We start from the raw sequence: 18,228 nt of genomic DNA, 5'->3' as shown, positions 1-18,228 counted from the left end.
TCTTTCTTTTTGCCATTTTGTGACTTTGGATTCTGTAACCAATTGATGTGAGGGGCTATAACCTCTCTGTCATATGCTTAATAAAGATTATTGAAGCTAGCCTGTACAAAATTGTAATGCATTTTGACGTGGTGGAACTTGTTCGACACCCTTGGAAAATGTGATAAGGGGGGTGTTTCACAAAGATTTAAGTATGACTTGAGTCGCACTTAAATGCCGACACGTACATGATATGCAACGTGCGATCTTATCGATAGATACGCAGTAGTGCGCATCCTCATGGCACGATCTGACCAATGCGGTCAAGCCTTTCATACTGTACGCAACTTGATATTTAAGTGCGACTCTAAGTCATACTTAAATCTTTGTGAAACACCCCCCAGGTGGTTCTTTTAGAACCCCGTTTAGTTACCCAAAGATCATCTGTTTAAGAAGACTGATCTACAGATCTCATTATCAAATCACCCTTTTCATAATCAGGCTTGACCTCGTGCAATTTCTGGGCCAATACCCCTCCCTCACTTACTGTTACAAAATCAAGGGAATTTCCCCTAGTTGGGACATGATTGTTTTCTCATGTGTGGTAGTCCTTCAAATCCTGGAACTTAACAATACCTCTGAAATATCACACGTTTCACAAAACATTTTCGGGAAAATGCAGTCACACACTCTTTTATTAAGGTGCAGGAAAAATTATATATATTTTAAGCTGACCTGAAAAAGATCACATGTATTATTCAAATTTTTCATCTGTTCTGAAATTTGAAAGGTCAATGTCCGAGCAATTGCGCGTGTACAATGGAATTCTGTTGAATACCAACATTTTCTTCACAGCTTGTGTGAGCGATTTTTTTTTTACCATTCAGTGCAAGGAAAATATGGAGGTTAAATGTTCATTTCTTAATTTTATTCATTACAATTTTCTACTTACATTCATGATCACGGAAATTGAGTCATTTTCATGGAAAAAAATCTTATAAAAATAAAACAAATCATGTATAACTTTTTGATTTGGAATCAAGGAATATTATCATTCTGATTATACTACTTCCATTTGATGTTATTAATTTATGTACGGTAGTTTGGAATTTTTAGAGCCTAATTTATGTCTTCCTGTTTTCTTCATTTTTCAATGTGATTTGTCTGGTGAAAAGGTGGTTTATAAGTGAAGTGTACAGATATTACCTAGTTTGCCTACTATAAATGCAAATTGAGGTGATTATCTACATGTATCTGCTTGTTAAGCCTCTGAGAATTAATTTGATTTTATCTTGATAGTCATCTTGAACTGTAAGGTGAACCACATTTTTAACTTACCTGCTTATTCCATTCTATTAATGGAACCAAAATTTCATGTGACAAAATAAAATAAAAAGGATCTGTAGGCTAATTGAAAATTAGACCAAATGGGCAATTAGACCAAATGAGAATCAGACTAGGAGCCAATGACCATCAGAATACCACCCTACAGGTGTAGCCCATGTGGGTTTGTACTATTTATTAAAGATGTAGACTAACTGCTTCTAGACCAAGTGAATATAAAGCGCCTCCTTGGGCCAACTCCATTATTTGGTGGCAGCGGTGGGATGTTCCAGAGGGTAAATTGCGGATTGGTGTACACCCACTTTGTCTACTTCCTGTTTGGTCTGATCCTGCATGGTCTCAACCTAGTTCATCTACAACCAGTTTCTCTACCAAGTAGTACTTATCATTCTGTCTATTTGCCATTTTTGCCCATTTACCATTTCCTTTTTATTTTCAGTTGGGATGTGCCCATTTTGTCTAATATCTACTTGGTCTAATACCATTGGTCTATATGATTAGATGAAATGTCCAAACCAAAGTTTCCTTTTATAATATAAATTCTAAGTAGTAGACCTCTGGACATTTAATAGACTAAATGAATTATTGGACCAAGTTGGTAGCTAACCAGGGCCTCATATTACAAAGAGTTACGATTTTTCCAGCCAATCGTAACTCCATGGAAATCCATCAGTGTCATAATTTTTTCTACAGGAAATTTACAAAATGTCCTTTGTTAACAAAGAAGAACACACCAAATTGTCAAGAAATCAGTGAATTTATGGATATACATTTGTATCTAGAAATCTTTTTTGAACAAACATGCATTTTATATGTTGATTTTGCTGGCCGTCCATGGTTGCGATTGATCGGATCAATCACAACTCTTTGTAAGACGGGGCCCAGATTGATTGTAGACCAAATATGGGTTTGTGAAGTCATCATTTATTGGTTTTCTATTGGTTCCCTTCAGGCCACACTTCTCCAGGAATCGTCCTTAGCATACTGTGACAAGTCTCTGGAGACCTTGGACAAGCTTCGTCAAGTTATTGAAGCAAAACGAGAAGTAGCCTCAACGATGACAACCAAACCAGTCTACAATGGTGACCAAATAAAAGGAGGTACTCATCTGATTTTTATTTTTTATCTTTTGTGTGTGTTTCTGTGATTACTCATTTACGTACATTTAGTCCCTTACTTTTGTACCACAATTTTGCGCTTCATCTCATAGATTTTTTTTGTAAATCGAGGCTCTCATTTTAAAAAGAGTAATATCTTAATATCTTCATTTATTCCCTTACATTTCAAGAAACTCGTATTTTCTGTCATTTGAATACTTGAATCACATTAAGTAGTTAAGTAGCTAAAGTAGTAATGTATTAAAGTACCAAAAGTATTGTATTCAAGTATTATTTATTTGATTGATTGAAAAAAAATGAATATGTACAAACAGTACATCAATAATTTGGCATACTGATATTATCCAGACTTTATATATTCAGAATTGAATATGTGAAGAGCCGAAAGTATATATACAGTACCTGTATTTAGAGATTGTGCAGAGTTTTAGCTCAACGGTTCCTTCATAACATTGTTCTGTTTTGCAATGTGTTATGGTTGCATGCTTGGCTAGTTCCTTTCTTAGCCTGTTTTTGCCCTCATTCTGGTAGTCTGTACATGTATATTTATTGTGTGACTTTCTTTGTGTTCTCAGTCTTTCATTAAAAGAGCTTCTTTCCTCACCTCATTGTAAGTTGTACTTCATTTTAAGGCTTAGGGTCTGCCCTTTTAATCCTCTGGAGGTCACATTTTTTTCAAATTTGTCATTTTGTAGTGGAAAACTTTTTACTTAATATTAATCAAGCCTATATAACTATCAACATTTGATACACTGGACTTTTTAAAATCTTTAATCAATAATAAACTGCTAAATCTAAAGGGGAAGTTCACCCTTGTGTGAACTCTTTTTTAATAAAAGCAGAAACACAAAAAAAACAATTTGGTGGAAATTTGACAAATATCTAGCAAGGATTTAAAGCATTATGAAAATATACGCAGGAGGGTTATCATAAGCTGTAAGGGTTTGAAAACGATGTCCAAATAAGAAAAGGAAAAAAGTACATAATAGGGCCGTCTGCACCATCCCGAGTTTTCAAATTAGCGTGCTCTTTCTGATCCGGCAAATTATCCCGATCTGAACGATCTCGAGATTATTTGCAATGGAGACGCAATTATCGCGCTAGTTCGTAGGATTAATCTCGAGATTGCAATCCCAAGTCAACTTTAAAGGATTATTTGCAAAATAGCACGCTATTTTACGAATTATCACGCTAATTCGTAGGTGCAGATGCACTCGGGATTATTAATCCACGGTGTCAGACCATAATGCACCGATGCCTCGCTCGAGCAGGAATCACTGTTCTTGCGATGGTGGGGACGGGGTTTCTTGAATCTCGAGATAAATCGCGAAGAGGGCCGATCGGGCTAAAATCTCGAGATAGAGCAAACTCGGGATGGTGGAGCACTGCCTAATGATACAATGTCTTGTTAAAACAAGCAATGAAATAAGCATCAAATTAAAGGATAGAAAGAGAATTAGAGAGGGAGAGAGAGAGAGAGAGGTGAAACAGAGGGGGGGGGACTGGATGGAAAGAAAAAAAATCAGATTTTGAGATTTCACAAGCAAGCAGCCCCCTTCCCCTTGTTTATCTGATATAATTTCTTTAACATTTTTTTAAAATAAAATCAAGAATAATTGAACTTGTGCATTCATTATAACATTAGGCATACCTTTTCAGGCTATTGTCATCACATTGGGGCTTTGCGTCGGATCAGGCAATCGTGAAACCTGAGACCATTCAAGAAAAGGGCTCCCTAAATTCCAGAAAGGTTGGGTTCAGTTTACCCGATGTTTTGTGAAATTGTAGCAGAATTATTGAATGATCGTGTGAACTGGACCTGACGATTCATGAATTTTGGGGGCCCTTTTCTTGAATGGTCGGGTATACGTGATTGCGCAACCTGACATCACAACCCAATGTGATGACACAAGCTATCATTTCATACCTCTTCTATGAGAAAAATCATTTTTAGTCATCATTGACCATTACATGACATATAGTGGCGGCTGTGTGCATATGATGTCACATATTCCAATTCTAAAAACTTCATAATTCTCTCATTCTTGGTGAAAAATATTTGAGACAATTTTACCATAATCATTATGGTCAAACTTTGGAAATATTTGTCTATATTTTTTATTTATTTTTCTGCTTTTGTTAAAACACATTTAACGATAGGGTGAATGTCCCTTGAAGTGCGCGATTGGGATCATAGAGTCAAAGGAACATTGATAAATGCTTACTAGTATTGCAACGTTTCAAACTCTTCACTATTTTCCAGATGGCATTAGCACAGTGGAGAATGTTTTCAAGACATTGGACATGCAGCTTCCGGCTAGGGAACCAGCCCTCGACAGGAGGAGATGCTTCGGTCTTGGGACAAGATCGTCCATTCTAGGTTCCAGTTCCGCAATCAACGTCCCTTCTACACAGAGCCCCAAGCAGCCGAGGACTTTCCCCAGGGGCACCCCACCTATCAGCAAAGGAAATACCTCCTCTGCCTTGCAGCCGGGCCATACAGGGACTCTGGGTTCTAATTCATCGAGTGAGTGATAATTGCAAGTTTGCAGTTTGAATCTGATCTACTGTAGATTACACCACAGGGAGATCAAATGATCAAACCCGAACAAAAGCTTCACAAAAATCAAAGAAAGAAAAACATGTAAAAATCTTCTTGAGATTTTGAAATGTCTAATTATCTATAAAATGATATTCAAAAGATTCATTATTGAATCAAATTTACTGTTTATGTATGGATTTATTCATTCATTTATTTTATTTGCACATCAGTTTACTTATACAGTTATTTTGTTTAATAGTTAATAAAAACTTATACAATTTATTTACATTCTTGCAGAAAGAGATAAATAATCTTCACATACTTTGCCTCTTTTATGTGATCAGTATCTCCATTTTAGGTAGATCTACACAGATTTATACATTTTTACACTGCTGTTGCCACTTTTGATAATTCTTTCTCCCATCTTAAAAATTGCTCGCAGGTGCTGTTTATCAGGGTGGAGACGAACTTGGTCTATCGGACGAATCCGATGACGATCACGACTACCAGATCCCCAACGAAGAGATGTTCGGCAAGAAGAAACATAACATCAGTATGGATAGCCAGGAGGAGGAGTACCTAGCCCCCGAGTTTCCCATTGAACCTATGTCATGCCCGAGGGTACCCCCCAGGCAAGAATCCATGCAGTCCAGTCAGTCCTTTGATTCAAGCGCCGGTACAAGTGAAATACCTGGTATGTATGACTGTGAAGAAGTATACTTACCTAAAAGCTGAGATGTCCTGGGGTGGTTTCTGTGTGTCAGGTGTAGTCCAGGGTCCGTCTTACAAAGAGTTTCGATTGGCGCGATCAATCTCAACTATATGGAGAACCATCAATGTCATAATTTTTCCTTCAGGAAATTTGCCAGTGTCCTTTGAAACTAAGAGAAGCATACTGAATTGTCCAGAATAAAAGTGAATGTATGAATATACATCAGTTTTAGAAATATTTTAGATGTTGACGTTGCTGGCTTTCCATAGTTGCAATTGATCCAATCAGTCGCAACTCTTTGTAACATGGGGTCCTGTATTCATTGTGCTAGGTATGGTGTGCAGGTGGTGACTACTCCAACCCAAGAACCTAAAGTTTATTTGTATTTCCCTTTTTATTGCAAAAATCCTCCAGAGTCACTCTTACTCACTTTCCGTGAAACCCATCCCGAAAAAGTTATCTCTTCCAAGAACTAATGTGTGAATGGTAATACATAAGCTGTTATCATTTTCTATATAAGGCTTCCATTCTTCATACAAAGCAGGAAATTTGTTATTCATTCTCTTGTTTCATTCGGGCTTCTTCTGCCCCTGTTATGGATATCACCACACTTTTAACATTTTTGTGCGACAATATTGGGATTCAATCTTTGTTTCAGGTGACTATATGATAGTTGTCCAGGAGGATTCAGAAGACCAGTCCAGGATGCCTCCAGGACCTGGTACCTCCCGCAGTTCTACGGACTCCAGCAACAGCAGTTCCAGCACTGGACCGGGCAGGCCAAGTCCCATCAAGCTACCTCGTGCGCTACCCTCCTCCAACAGCACCACAGACCTCGTAGAAGGGGAAGACTTCTGCCGGAGGGACCGGAAGGTAAGCCCAGGAGTGGTGGCTCAGAAGAGCCAGGAACTCCAGGCCAAGTTGGAGAAGGAAGCGGCGCAGAAGAGGAAGCCGCAGCCTCTCCCGAAACCAGCGGTAGATGCGAAGCCCAAGCCCAAACCCAAACCAAAGCCCAGTCCGACGACGCCTCATGCCGTCAAGGACAACAAACCAATGCCTCTGCCCAGGACGAGTAGCAGTGAACAGGAACCGCACAGCGAGGATGCAGGTGGTTTCTATGAGATCATGAGTGCTGCAGGTAAGACATTACACATTACAACGTGGAGCGTTGTGGCCCAGTGGATTAGTCTCCGGACTTTGAAACAGAGTGTCGTGGGTTCAAATCCCAGCCATGGCGTAGTTTCCTTCAGCAAGAGATTAATCCACATTGTGCTGCACTTAACCCATGTGAGGTAAATGGGTACCTGGCAGGAATTTATTCCTTGAAATGCCAAGCGCGTAAAAGCTGCTTGAGCTACAGCCAGGGTAATGATTAAGCCTGAGTCGAATCGATTTTAAAATCGGTGTTCGATGACATCGATCGAACACCGGTGCAGATTTTGCAAAATCGGTGCATCGAAAAAAAAAAAAAAAAATACGTCGGCCGGCCGATTCGTTTGGTTTACACAATCAATCATCAAAATATCAGTAATGTCCAACTTTACTACTACTTACTTGATTTCTATTGCCCCCAAAATGAAACCGAATGAGTAATTATGATGCTATTCACCATTAATTTGAAGTTTATTTCGATCATAGTTCGAGTCTTACTCGTCTGCTCGTGCCGAGATAATTTATGCACGATGAATTCATGAATGGAAGTCATGCATGGCCATCGATCGTGCATGCGCAGTACTGTTCTTTAATCAAACCAGAAAATGGCCGGAAATTGACGCGATCAACGTAAAATAAATCTTGCTTTCATGAACAATATTAAAATCATGACCATAGAACATTATTTAATCGTAATATTTAACAATAATTTGCATATGATAATCATTAATATGAATTTAGAGCTTGATGTGAAACGTTTGTATTTCGTTTCAATTTTCAATGGCGGACATCTCATGACGATCGACTTGACTTAAGTCGAGCTAGTGCACTTGTCTAAAAAAATAATCATCACGTCAGGATTGATTCTCGAACATTGTCTACATGCAAAAACTCTGTTCAAGTTCGTAATATCACCATATAATAACATTTAACATGACAAAACAGAGAAAATTGCGTTTGATATTTTTTCCCATCAGTTTGAAGCTAGTTTGTGCCCATTTTGGGGCTCTGATTTCATGAATGGGAAAATATGTCATACGTCATCAAACACGCATGCGCATTGTGCTTATTTTCTCGGAGCTTGGAGGAGACGTCCAGAGATGGAATAACAATAGAAATAATCCCAGTATTATTTCTTCCATATGAACATAACATACTTTGCTGACATCGTCAATATTCTTAGTATGACCATAAAATCTTGTTAAATCGTAATAATTTAGATGAATTTAGGGCTCGATTCGAAACATTCGTATTTATTTTGATCGCATGCTCATAATTGCGTCAAAAAAACTGGATTGTCATTATCAGGATTAATTCTCGAACATCGTCATAACTCATATTCCACAATCTTTCCTCACAATCGTTATATCAGCATTGAATAGCAATTCAAATGACCATCCAGAGAAAATTACGTATTTATTCCCATAAATTTATTTGGAGCTCATTTTGGATCCAACTACACAATCTCAGGCAAGTTACAGCGCTCTCCGTTGATTGCACTTGTTTGCTGGCGCTGACGCCAAGCACGCCTGTCGTTTCGGGAGAGTGAGTGTATGGAGCTGCGGACGGGGCTGGTGAATGGACTGCGAATGCTAGTCGACCGAAAATCATTCGGATCGACTCTGCGTGATTCATGTCTTTATTATTGAACTTCATTTTGAACTTATATGTTGTCATCTGCAAATATCATTGTTGAAGATATTTTGGGAAGAATTCTGCTTTGGTCCCCGGCCTTTTTTGTGTGTTTTGTGATCATGGAAAATACAAACGAACTTTGCTCTGTCATCTGCTTGTGCAACGCTCACCCGGCCAACGCCAGCGCATATCGTCAGTGCGTAGTGCATATGCAAAGCGCATCGCATCGACGCAAAAACAAAAGACTAAATTTTCCCCGCCTTCAATATTCGATGCATCGATGTTCGATCGAATTAGAGCTGTCGAACACCGGTTTTCAAAATAATCGATATGACTCAGGCTTAGTAATGATATCCAAGTCCTGTGGAAGCGCATAGAGACATTTTTCATAATGTGGTATGCGCTATACAAGAACTGTCTATTATAATTATTAGAATCTGCATATAAGGATCACCCATGGGCAACAAGAGAACTGTACTGACGCGCAGAAACGTTAGCCCTTACAATGAGCTAAAAGAGGCCCTGTTACAAACCAGTAATGTGGCAGTGATCCTTAATGTTGCCACAGTGCATTACTTACACATTAAAATAAATGCTTTGACTTCACAATCCGATAGATGTGACTGGGCGTACTGTTGGTCTAACATTTCTGTGCGGCCGGCTCTGGTCTTTATGAACAGATTCCTGTAATCTAGAATATCCAGTATAATTTCCGTAATTATACAGTGAAACTTGTTTATAAAGACCCCCCAGGGAGAGTAGGTGGTATTTATAGACATGTTTCCTGTGAAACCTGGACACTGTTGTATTACTAATAGCAATAAATTGAGGGCAGTATTGCATGAATTTATTTTACAGGCATTAAAGAAAATTACAATGTTTCAACTTACCCCGCGTTCCAACTAACCCCGATCACTCCTACACACTTTATGATCATATATATATATTCTTTTATCCTACCTCTAATAAAGACATTTATAGATGATTTGAGAATTACATGTACATGAAAATCTATCTTTACACAGATGCTCAAAAGATACAGATGGCGAAGGACAAGAATGGGCTGCCAAAGATAACCTCGACCTATGACCCCGAAGAAACGACGAATCACCATGGTGACTACTACTCGGAAGTCTACGAAAGAGACCAGGAAGACTCGGATTCGGATGGAGATTATTGTGTCGCAGGTATGAATGATGATCATAATTTGGTAATGTTGCTGCTTTCACATGTCCCTCAGATAGGATGTTAAGAGTGAAGTCTCCACTCCTGTATCTTACACATGGCCTCAACTTTTATACCCTACAATGGCCACATGACAAGGTGGGTGTTTCATAAAGCTGTTCGTATGTCAGGAATGGCTTAGTGCACGACTGATGACCAATGTGCTATATCCCAATCTACCTAACTTTCACCTAAGAACATGTTCCTGTCGTGCGTAAATTCAAACTCAACTTTACGAACAGTTTTATATAACATCCACCAGGGACCACATTTTCTCCAAAGCTTGTTATTGATCTGAGGAGTGGCGACAGATATTACAATAATATGCCGTTTATGATATAGCCCTTGATAGGGCGGACGAGCCGATCACTTTAACTTTACAGCATATGGTGCAGTCTCTTTTCATATTATTGTAAATCATTGTCATCTAGCTGTCATCGTTAAAATGAAGCTGAATGAATGATATTTTTAAATATTTTAAATCCAGTTGTTTACTTTGGAATCTGCTCTCAGCCTATAAGATATCAGGATTTCAATAGCTTGTAACAGCTCGTCAGAAGCAACCAGTTTCATGAAAAAGAGCTTCGGTCCGTGTAACACAAAAATTTGCAAAGTGACAATGTCCTTGCAAAGTGACAATGTCTAATCAAAGTCAATGTTTCATGCGCACATTTGTTCAAAAGTGTAGCTGTTGACCAATCAGCATCGCCGTTATAAACATGGATTCAACTAGTTGGAATAGGATCCATGTTTTAATTCAACATTATTTTGATGAGTTATGCTTGCTTAGTGTAACTGTTACTACACTCCATGCAGTTTACAAATTATGTCACACTCTGTGTTTGAACATCTTCATTTTTTCATTTGTAGTTTTTTAGATTTTTGGGCACTTCCATCACAGTTTTCAGTCAAATGGGCATGCTTCATTTAACATTTTATGTATTTGGGGGGTAAAAATCATATGCTTACATGTTTAGTCATATACTTTTATGTTTAGTATGTACAGTGTTTTAGATGGTAACATGAGGGTGTGCATGTAGGTATTTAAGTTTATTGATTATATTTTAGTAGTAGCTTACATGTTGTTGGGATTTAGATTACATACCTTTATGTGTAGTTCAGAGTCATAGATAAGTTTCACTTTTATGATAGCCCCCCCCCCTTCCTCAGGAAGTAAGATCCCTTTTCTTTTGTGTGTTAATATTTATGAAGAAACCCCCCCCCCAATTTTTTTTTATAAGAGATTAACCTTTTTCATGTGTTCATTTTCTTTTAAGGAGAATTTCCTCTCAAAAACAACTTTTGAAGATTTGATGAATTTATGATTTTTGTCTCACCTGCGAAGCAAGTGAGACTATAGGCGCCGCTTTTCCGACGGCGGCGGCGTCAACATCAAATCTTAACCTGAGGTTAAGTTTTTGAAATGACATCATAACTTAGAAAGTATATGGACCTAGTTCATGAAACTTGGCCATAAGGTTAATCAAGTATTACTGAACATCCTATTAGAGTTTCATGTCACATGACCAAGGTCAAAGGTCATTTAGGGTCAATGAACTTAGACCATGTTGGAGGAATCAACATCGAAATCTTAACCTGAGGTTAAGTTTTTGAAATGTCATCATAACTTAGAAAATATATAGACCTATTTCATGAAACTTGGACATAAGGTTAATCAAGTATCACTGAACATCCTGCATGAGTTTCACGTCACATGACCAAGGTCAAAGGTCATTTAGGGTCAATGAACTTTGGCCGAATTGCGGATATCTGTTGAATTCCCATCATAACTTTGAAAGTTTATGGATCTGATTCATGAAACTTGGACATAATAGTAATCAAGCATCACTGAATATTTTGTGCAAGTTTCAGGTCTCATGATTAAGGTCAAAGGTCATTTAGGGTCAATGAACTTTGGCCGAATCGGGGGTATCTGTTGAATTACCGTCATAACTTTGAAAGTTTATTAGTCTAGTTCATTAAACTTGGACATATGAGTAATCAAATATCACTGAACATCCTGTACGCATTTCAGGTCACATGACCAAGGTCAAAGGTCAATGAACTTTGGCCGAATTGGGTGTATCTGTTGAATTACCATCGTAACTTTGAAAATTTATGGATCTGATTCATGAAACTTGTACATAAGAGTAATCAAGTATCACTGAACATCCTGTGCGAGTTTCAGGTCACATGATCAAGGTCAAAGGTCATGTAAGGTCAATGAACTTTGGCTATGTTGGGGTTTTTTGTTGAATAACCATCATATCTCTGTAAGTTTATTGGTCTCGTTCATAAAAGTGGACATAAGAGTAACCATGTATCACTGAACATCTTGTGTGAGTTAGAGTAGTATTCAAAGTCAGCACTGCTGCTATATTGAACCGCGTGATGCAGGTGAGACGGCCAGAGGCATTCCACTTGTTTTCTTTCTATGTAAAAAGGTGTAAAATTTTGGTATTTTTTAGGACAAGAGGGTACTACATTTTTATATTGCAGCACGGATGGAAAAGGTAAAAAAAAAAACCACACACAAAAATCCCCAAGGCCAATAACGGGCAATGAAGCCAGTCTACATGGCATTCAATACTTTGGCCTTCATGATTCATACATGTTGAATCAGGTTTGCATATCTGTTGCTATGTTTGGCAAACCTTGGTCAAGCTGTGAAACTTTTCTCACACAGGGATACTAGATCCATCTACACAGGAGGAAATTTACGCAGAGTTAGACTACGGCCACGAGTACTATCCTCTCAAAATTGAGAATAAGGAAGAAGCGAGGACGTGACCCGCGACAAAAGTCGTTTGGGTTGCCAATATGTAAGGGATTGAACATTCATTGCTCTTCAAATGCAGCCATTAAAATCATCATCATCTGAAAAAAAATTAATGCTTCCATCATAAGATGAAATGTGATTAGTAAATTATTGTTTCAGGGCATCATGGGTTGCCAGTTTGTAAGGTAAAAAATATTCATATATAGCTCTTCAAACGCAGCCATTTCTAATCATCATCCGAAAAAAATAAAACATATCCACTTCCATCCAATGATGAAATATGATTCGCAAATGATTGTATCAAGCTCCTTCTTTCCGCACTTCATCTATTCTTGATAATTGACCTCATTTTCTGGTAAGGCCAAATAACTTTTGATGCAGAAGCCTAAATTTTGGTGAAAAGAGCAAAAGTCATGAACTAGAAGCTTTAACAATAGGAAGATTGTTTTCACCCGTCTTCATTTCTCTTTTTATCTGTCTTGATAGGCTGTAATATGTATCCCCAAATTCCTCTTAGATTAGATTTGTGCCCCCATTCTCTTACACCCTGTTTATAAATGCAACAGTTTTGATCGATGACAAAGTAACCAAATGTTTATGCCCAAGGTCTTTGAGCTGAAGTAGAAGCCTTAACTTTGTATGAAGAAACCGTTCTTAAATTCTCTTTCTTTCCTGCCTTGCAAAGTTGTAAACTGGCAATACAATGCTGATTAGATTAGATTTTTGCCCCTATTTTCTTACTCTCTGTTTATCAAAGAAGTTATGATTAATGGCAAAGTAACCATTTTTTAATGAAATGAAACAGGGTCGTAAACTAGAAGGCTTAACTTACAAAGATGCTGTGAATCTATCTTCATTTTCTTTTTCTTTCCTTTCTTACAAGTATGCAATGCATTCCTCCAGTGCTAGTTAAAGGTCAAGTCCACCTCACTTATTATTTTACAAAATAGTTATATGAACAAGCAAGTTACATCCAAATGAGAGAGTCGATGATGTCACTCACTATTTCTTTTGTTTTTTATTGTTCGAATAATACAATATTTCAATTTTGACGAATTTGATGATTAGGACCTCCTTGCCTGAACTACAAAATGTTAAAATAATGGAATTCCATGTGTTCAGGGAGGAATGAAACTTTCACATGACAATGACGAGAAAATCAAAATATTTCATATAATAAAATACCAAAGAAATAGTGAGTGACGTCATCAGTTCCCTCATTTGCATGCTGACCAAGATGTGCATATAACTGTTTTGTGAAATGAAGCGAAACTTTATTGTACACCCGATTTTGATGAATTTTTTAGTGTTATGCTTGTTGAAGTTTTCTCTTTTTATGCAAATAAAGTTTTTGTTGGGGTGGACTTGTCCTTTAAATATCCAGTAGATTTGTGCGTCCATTTTCATGCACTCTGTGTAATAATTGAAGTGATAAATCATCGGCTAAAGTAATTGTGCTTCGTTTCTGTCTGTTTTTTTTTCATGTGTAATCACCTGGTATAGACCAAATAGACATTGGACTATTGGACATTCATTGTTTAGTTAATGAATTCATTACCATGTTACTGTCATTTTCCTCTGCATAACATTCTCTTCATATTTATTTTCTTTGATCCTTCACCTGTCAAAAATGCCATGAGTTGAAAGAAGCAGTTTGCGATTTTAGATATGACATATATAATGCACTGAGAAGATGATAACTCACTTAAATCTCGGGCCTGTATTCTGAAGTCGGGTTTAAGTTAAACTCAGGTTTAAAGTTGTGGTTTAAGTATGGATAGCCAATTGTTACATAAATCACTAACAGTAGAGATATCATATTTCAGCTCATTTGGCTCTTCAATCATTCATAATTATCTAGGAAGTATAAATAGATGGTTGTCTTCACCATCGATGGATCAGGAAAGAGCAGAGTAAACATAAGAAACATACAACTTGATAAAAAATTTGATACTTTTGGCTTCCCATACTTAAACCACAACTTTAAACCTGAATTTAACTTAAAACCGACTTCAGAATACGGGCCTCGTTGTGCAGTTCTCGTCTATCTTTGGTAATCTTAGTTCGATGTGTTTAATTGGAAAAAATATATGCATATTTTGGGATAGAGGCAATATTGTTATTGATCATATGCTATTTATTTTAAGTTTCCTGCTAATATTCCAGAGGTACATGGCACATACATACAGTAGGCTAGTGTATAGAGATCATGTATCTCTAAATGTTATTGAGGTCATTATGTTTGTGCAGAAGTTTGTGGATTTATTTCACAAAAATCGTCTGCTTCTCAATTTTACTGCTCCAAGTCTGAATTATGTTAATTGAAAGGCATATTCTGATACAGGGCATCGGCCAACAAAACCAAGACAAGCCTGTGAAACAGTTCTTTTGTAAATTGTCAAAATATGTGGATGTTCTAAGGGGATTTAACTGTGTATGATCTCTCTTTGACTGTGTGTTATAAATACATGTATGTAGTCTTAAAATATACTTTTTCAGATATCTACTAATACTACAGAAAATAAATTGACCTATAATTGTATTTGTACAGAGAAACTAAGATGTTTTGAGAGGAAAAGTAATTGTTTTGCTACGTGGTAACATAATCATTGCGGTATAAATGTATTTAGTACTTGATAAGCATGTTACCATTCAAGTGGGTTTATTTATTGCTAGACTACACTAGCATTATGGGTCAGGAAATGTGCCCAGGAAGAGTAGTTGAGAACTCGAGATGGCGCAATTGGTTCGTTTCTGCTTTAAGATGCACATGATCACCAGACAGTGGATCAACCGGTGTGTTTGCTCATTGGCTCAGTTGGTATTGGTAGAGCGTCCGTTTCACAACGGGAGGTCGGGGGTTCAAACCCCAGCCACGTCAAGACCAAAAGACGTTCAAAGATGGGAGTTGCTGCTACCCTGTTTGGCGTTCAACAATTAAAGGGTTAGAGCCTCTTCGATCTGGCGCTGCACAGCGGCTGCCGGGCCCATGATCAAAGCAAATTTTCAGAGTATTTTATTTCATGTCTATTTTGAACAATAAAATATAGATTTTCATCATCATTTTTTTTTCTTTTTCATGTTCGACCAGCAAATTAATCATGTTGATTGTCCATCTTTCAATCATAGGGTCATGGTTTCACTTCCCGACATTTTCTCCTTCAGCAAGATATTTATAAAACAAAGATTGAAAATGTCGTGAATTACTTGTTCTACATGAACATCTGATTTTGATGAAATTTTAAATGTTAATCGGGCTTGTTTGATTTTTCTTCTTTTTTAAAAATTCAAATCAACTATATGTTGGGGTGGACTTCCTATAGATGGCTATGATTCTGCTAAAGCCAGGGCTCACCAACGAATTCAAACGATCAGTTTACTAATCATTTCATATTCCTTTTATAGATCCTGAACCTCCTCTAGTTCCTCCAAGATATAAAAACAAATACGGGGATCAAAGGTGACTGAATTGTATATTAAGCATAGTGCACTTGCCCTCTTCTCAGGATTGTTTTTATTTAATGATTATTTTGTCTTTTATTTGCTTGTAAAATAAATTGACAACATGATATACACCAAGTGATCCAAGTGATGTGTATTGTAAAATTTTGAGTAATTAATGCATGTCTTGATAATTTGAAATGCTAGTATGGAAAGCCGATTGAGTTTATTATTTCATTATTATTTTATATTTAAACCTTTAGGAATGTTTTTCATTATTTTTTCAAGTATTTTTAATGTACATCAAACTTTTTTTAAGGGTGAACTTCCCCTTTATAAAAAAAAAAAATGTGTTTTTTTTTTGGGGGGGGTGGGTATTGGTTGATCAGGGCCCTGTTGCATAAAAGTTGTCATTATGGTAACTTTGCATGGAACCCTTCCTTGCTTTTGATTGGCTGTTGATCAGCGTTACCATGGTAGTTACCATTAGATGGCAAAGTTTCCATAAGAGTAACTTAAATGCAATGGAGCCCTGGTATCTAAAATCTTTTGAGATGGATCAAAGTTCAATTTGATTTTTGTATGTCTTGTTGCTTTGCGGCATGGTCGTAAGAATGCATCGCTTGTGTGAATTTAAATTGCATGGTATTGGTAGGCTCAGGCTTTGTTTAAAAAGCATGCTAAAAAGCATATTTGGCACAGGCTTACTCTTTTTTTTTAACCGGGAATTTCAAAAAGTGCCCCTGAATTAGGCTATCATTATTTTCCTCCCAGTTGTTGCTTTCTTTCTGTCCTGCTATGCTAAAGCATTATTTTGTTAAAATTCAGTTCAAAGTTCATTTGTCTGATTTAAATGTTGTTGTGATTGAATAATTTGAAATGAACAGGGATGGAGTCAAGGCTGGGAGATCCGACTGGAGAAATTCTTGTTCCATAGACTTTACTCATGAGGCCTGACGTTAAGGCTTGAGGCTTGCAAATTGGGGTCTCAAGGACAGCCTTTACTCCATCCCATAAAATGAAATCAGCATTGGCTTCTAGTTTGTTTCTCTTTTGCAGAATCCTTTTTCATTTCATTTATAAACCAAATGAAATCAGTTAGCTCAAAATTCATTCCCAGCTCCCCCACACTATATGTTTCAGTGCAGTAAATGCTGTAAAACGTATAATTTTGTTCATTGATCCTTTGTCATAAAAAAAACAATATATCAAACCCTTCTTTTTAATGCCTTCACGCACCAAAGCTGTGTGTCAGAGGGATTATGATTTCTTTCTGCCCATCCCTTTGTCCATCTATCTTATATATTAATTTTCATTTTATTTAGTCACCATTACTTTTTGACAAGATCAGTTATAGACTTCTGTTAAATCGTTGATACTGTATTATGATACTTATATCAGAGAGAAATATGTGTAAGTTTGTATATTGTAATCCCCAAAACATTCCACTCAACATTTGAAGAAAAAAATGAATATGAGTATGCATCAAATTTCAATTTGCCATGGGTAGAGGCATTATATTTTTACTTGACTCTGTTGAAAATTTATATATTTCATTTTTCCATATACCTATTTCATACTTTTTTTCATTCCCTGATTCTTTGATTTATTGATAGTAGTCACAATAAGTTCTGCAGCCCAATTTCCATTTAGACAAAAGCTCAGTATCGTTTGAAAACAAGAAAGTGTGTGAAGAATGCACACTAAAGCAAATAAGACATGAATTTGCTCTGGGTGTGGAACTAGCCATGTTAGACACAATACTTTGGATAGGCCCTCCATTATGTACAAACTGTATGGTTTGTAAAATGGTATTTAATAAACCTAGCTAGATCCGCCACAGGGTTGCTCTTGCAGTTACGGTTAACGCATTTTTGCGACCCTAGCTACACCAACAGTGATAGATCAAAATACGAGATAAATAACTAACTTAATCTAACTTTAATTTCCGTTACAGATTTCCACAACTATAAGGGGAACAATTCAACGGCAGCTGAAGAAGAAGACAAGCGGAAGACCACCCTTGAGAACAGGCGGACATCCCAGGCAGCCCTCAACAACAACCGCAAACCTAGCGAGACAGCGGACATGTTTACTGATGAAGATGATGAAGCGATTTACTGCAATGTTCCCAGCTAGTTTTGGCGAGATGGGTGCCACACTGCAAATGCCACTCACCCGCTTTTGACAGAAGATCGCTTGCTTTGACATGTTCACCGGTGACGAAGATAATGATAATAACATGTCCATTTATATAGCGCAGTTACTATGTGCATATATACTCAACTGCGTTTTGATACTT

General features: G+C 37.2%; 1 protein-coding gene across 2 annotated transcripts in view; it reads left to right on the top strand.

The window, feature by feature from the left end:
- Nucleotides 1-18,228, top strand: part of LOC121429513 — a 40,838-nt gene extending 22,610 nt beyond the window's left edge. The window contains exons 6-12 of one of the 2 annotated variants that reach the window (XM_041626576.1): nucleotides 2,276-2,423; nucleotides 4,705-4,968; nucleotides 5,426-5,677; nucleotides 6,354-6,833; nucleotides 9,508-9,669; nucleotides 12,393-12,528; nucleotides 17,884-17,924. In XM_041626576.1, the coding sequence (XP_041482510.1) occupies nucleotides 2,276-2,423; nucleotides 4,705-4,968; nucleotides 5,426-5,677; nucleotides 6,354-6,833; nucleotides 9,508-9,669; nucleotides 12,393-12,496 (1,410 nt within the window). In that variant the 3' untranslated portion in view covers nucleotides 12,497-12,528; nucleotides 17,884-17,924. Of the gene's footprint in view, nucleotides 1-2,275; nucleotides 2,424-4,704; nucleotides 4,969-5,425; nucleotides 5,678-6,353; nucleotides 6,834-9,507; nucleotides 9,670-12,392; nucleotides 12,529-17,883 lie in introns of both variants that reach the window. The other variant, XM_041626575.1, reaches the window with a different exon arrangement.

Source organism: Lytechinus variegatus, chromosome 16 (assembly GCF_018143015.1).
Source record: "Lytechinus variegatus isolate NC3 chromosome 16, Lvar_3.0, whole genome shotgun sequence".
NCBI lineage: Eukaryota > Metazoa > Echinodermata > Echinoidea > Temnopleuroida > Toxopneustidae > Lytechinus > Lytechinus variegatus.
This window is presented reverse-complemented; position numbering and strand designations above follow the sequence as displayed.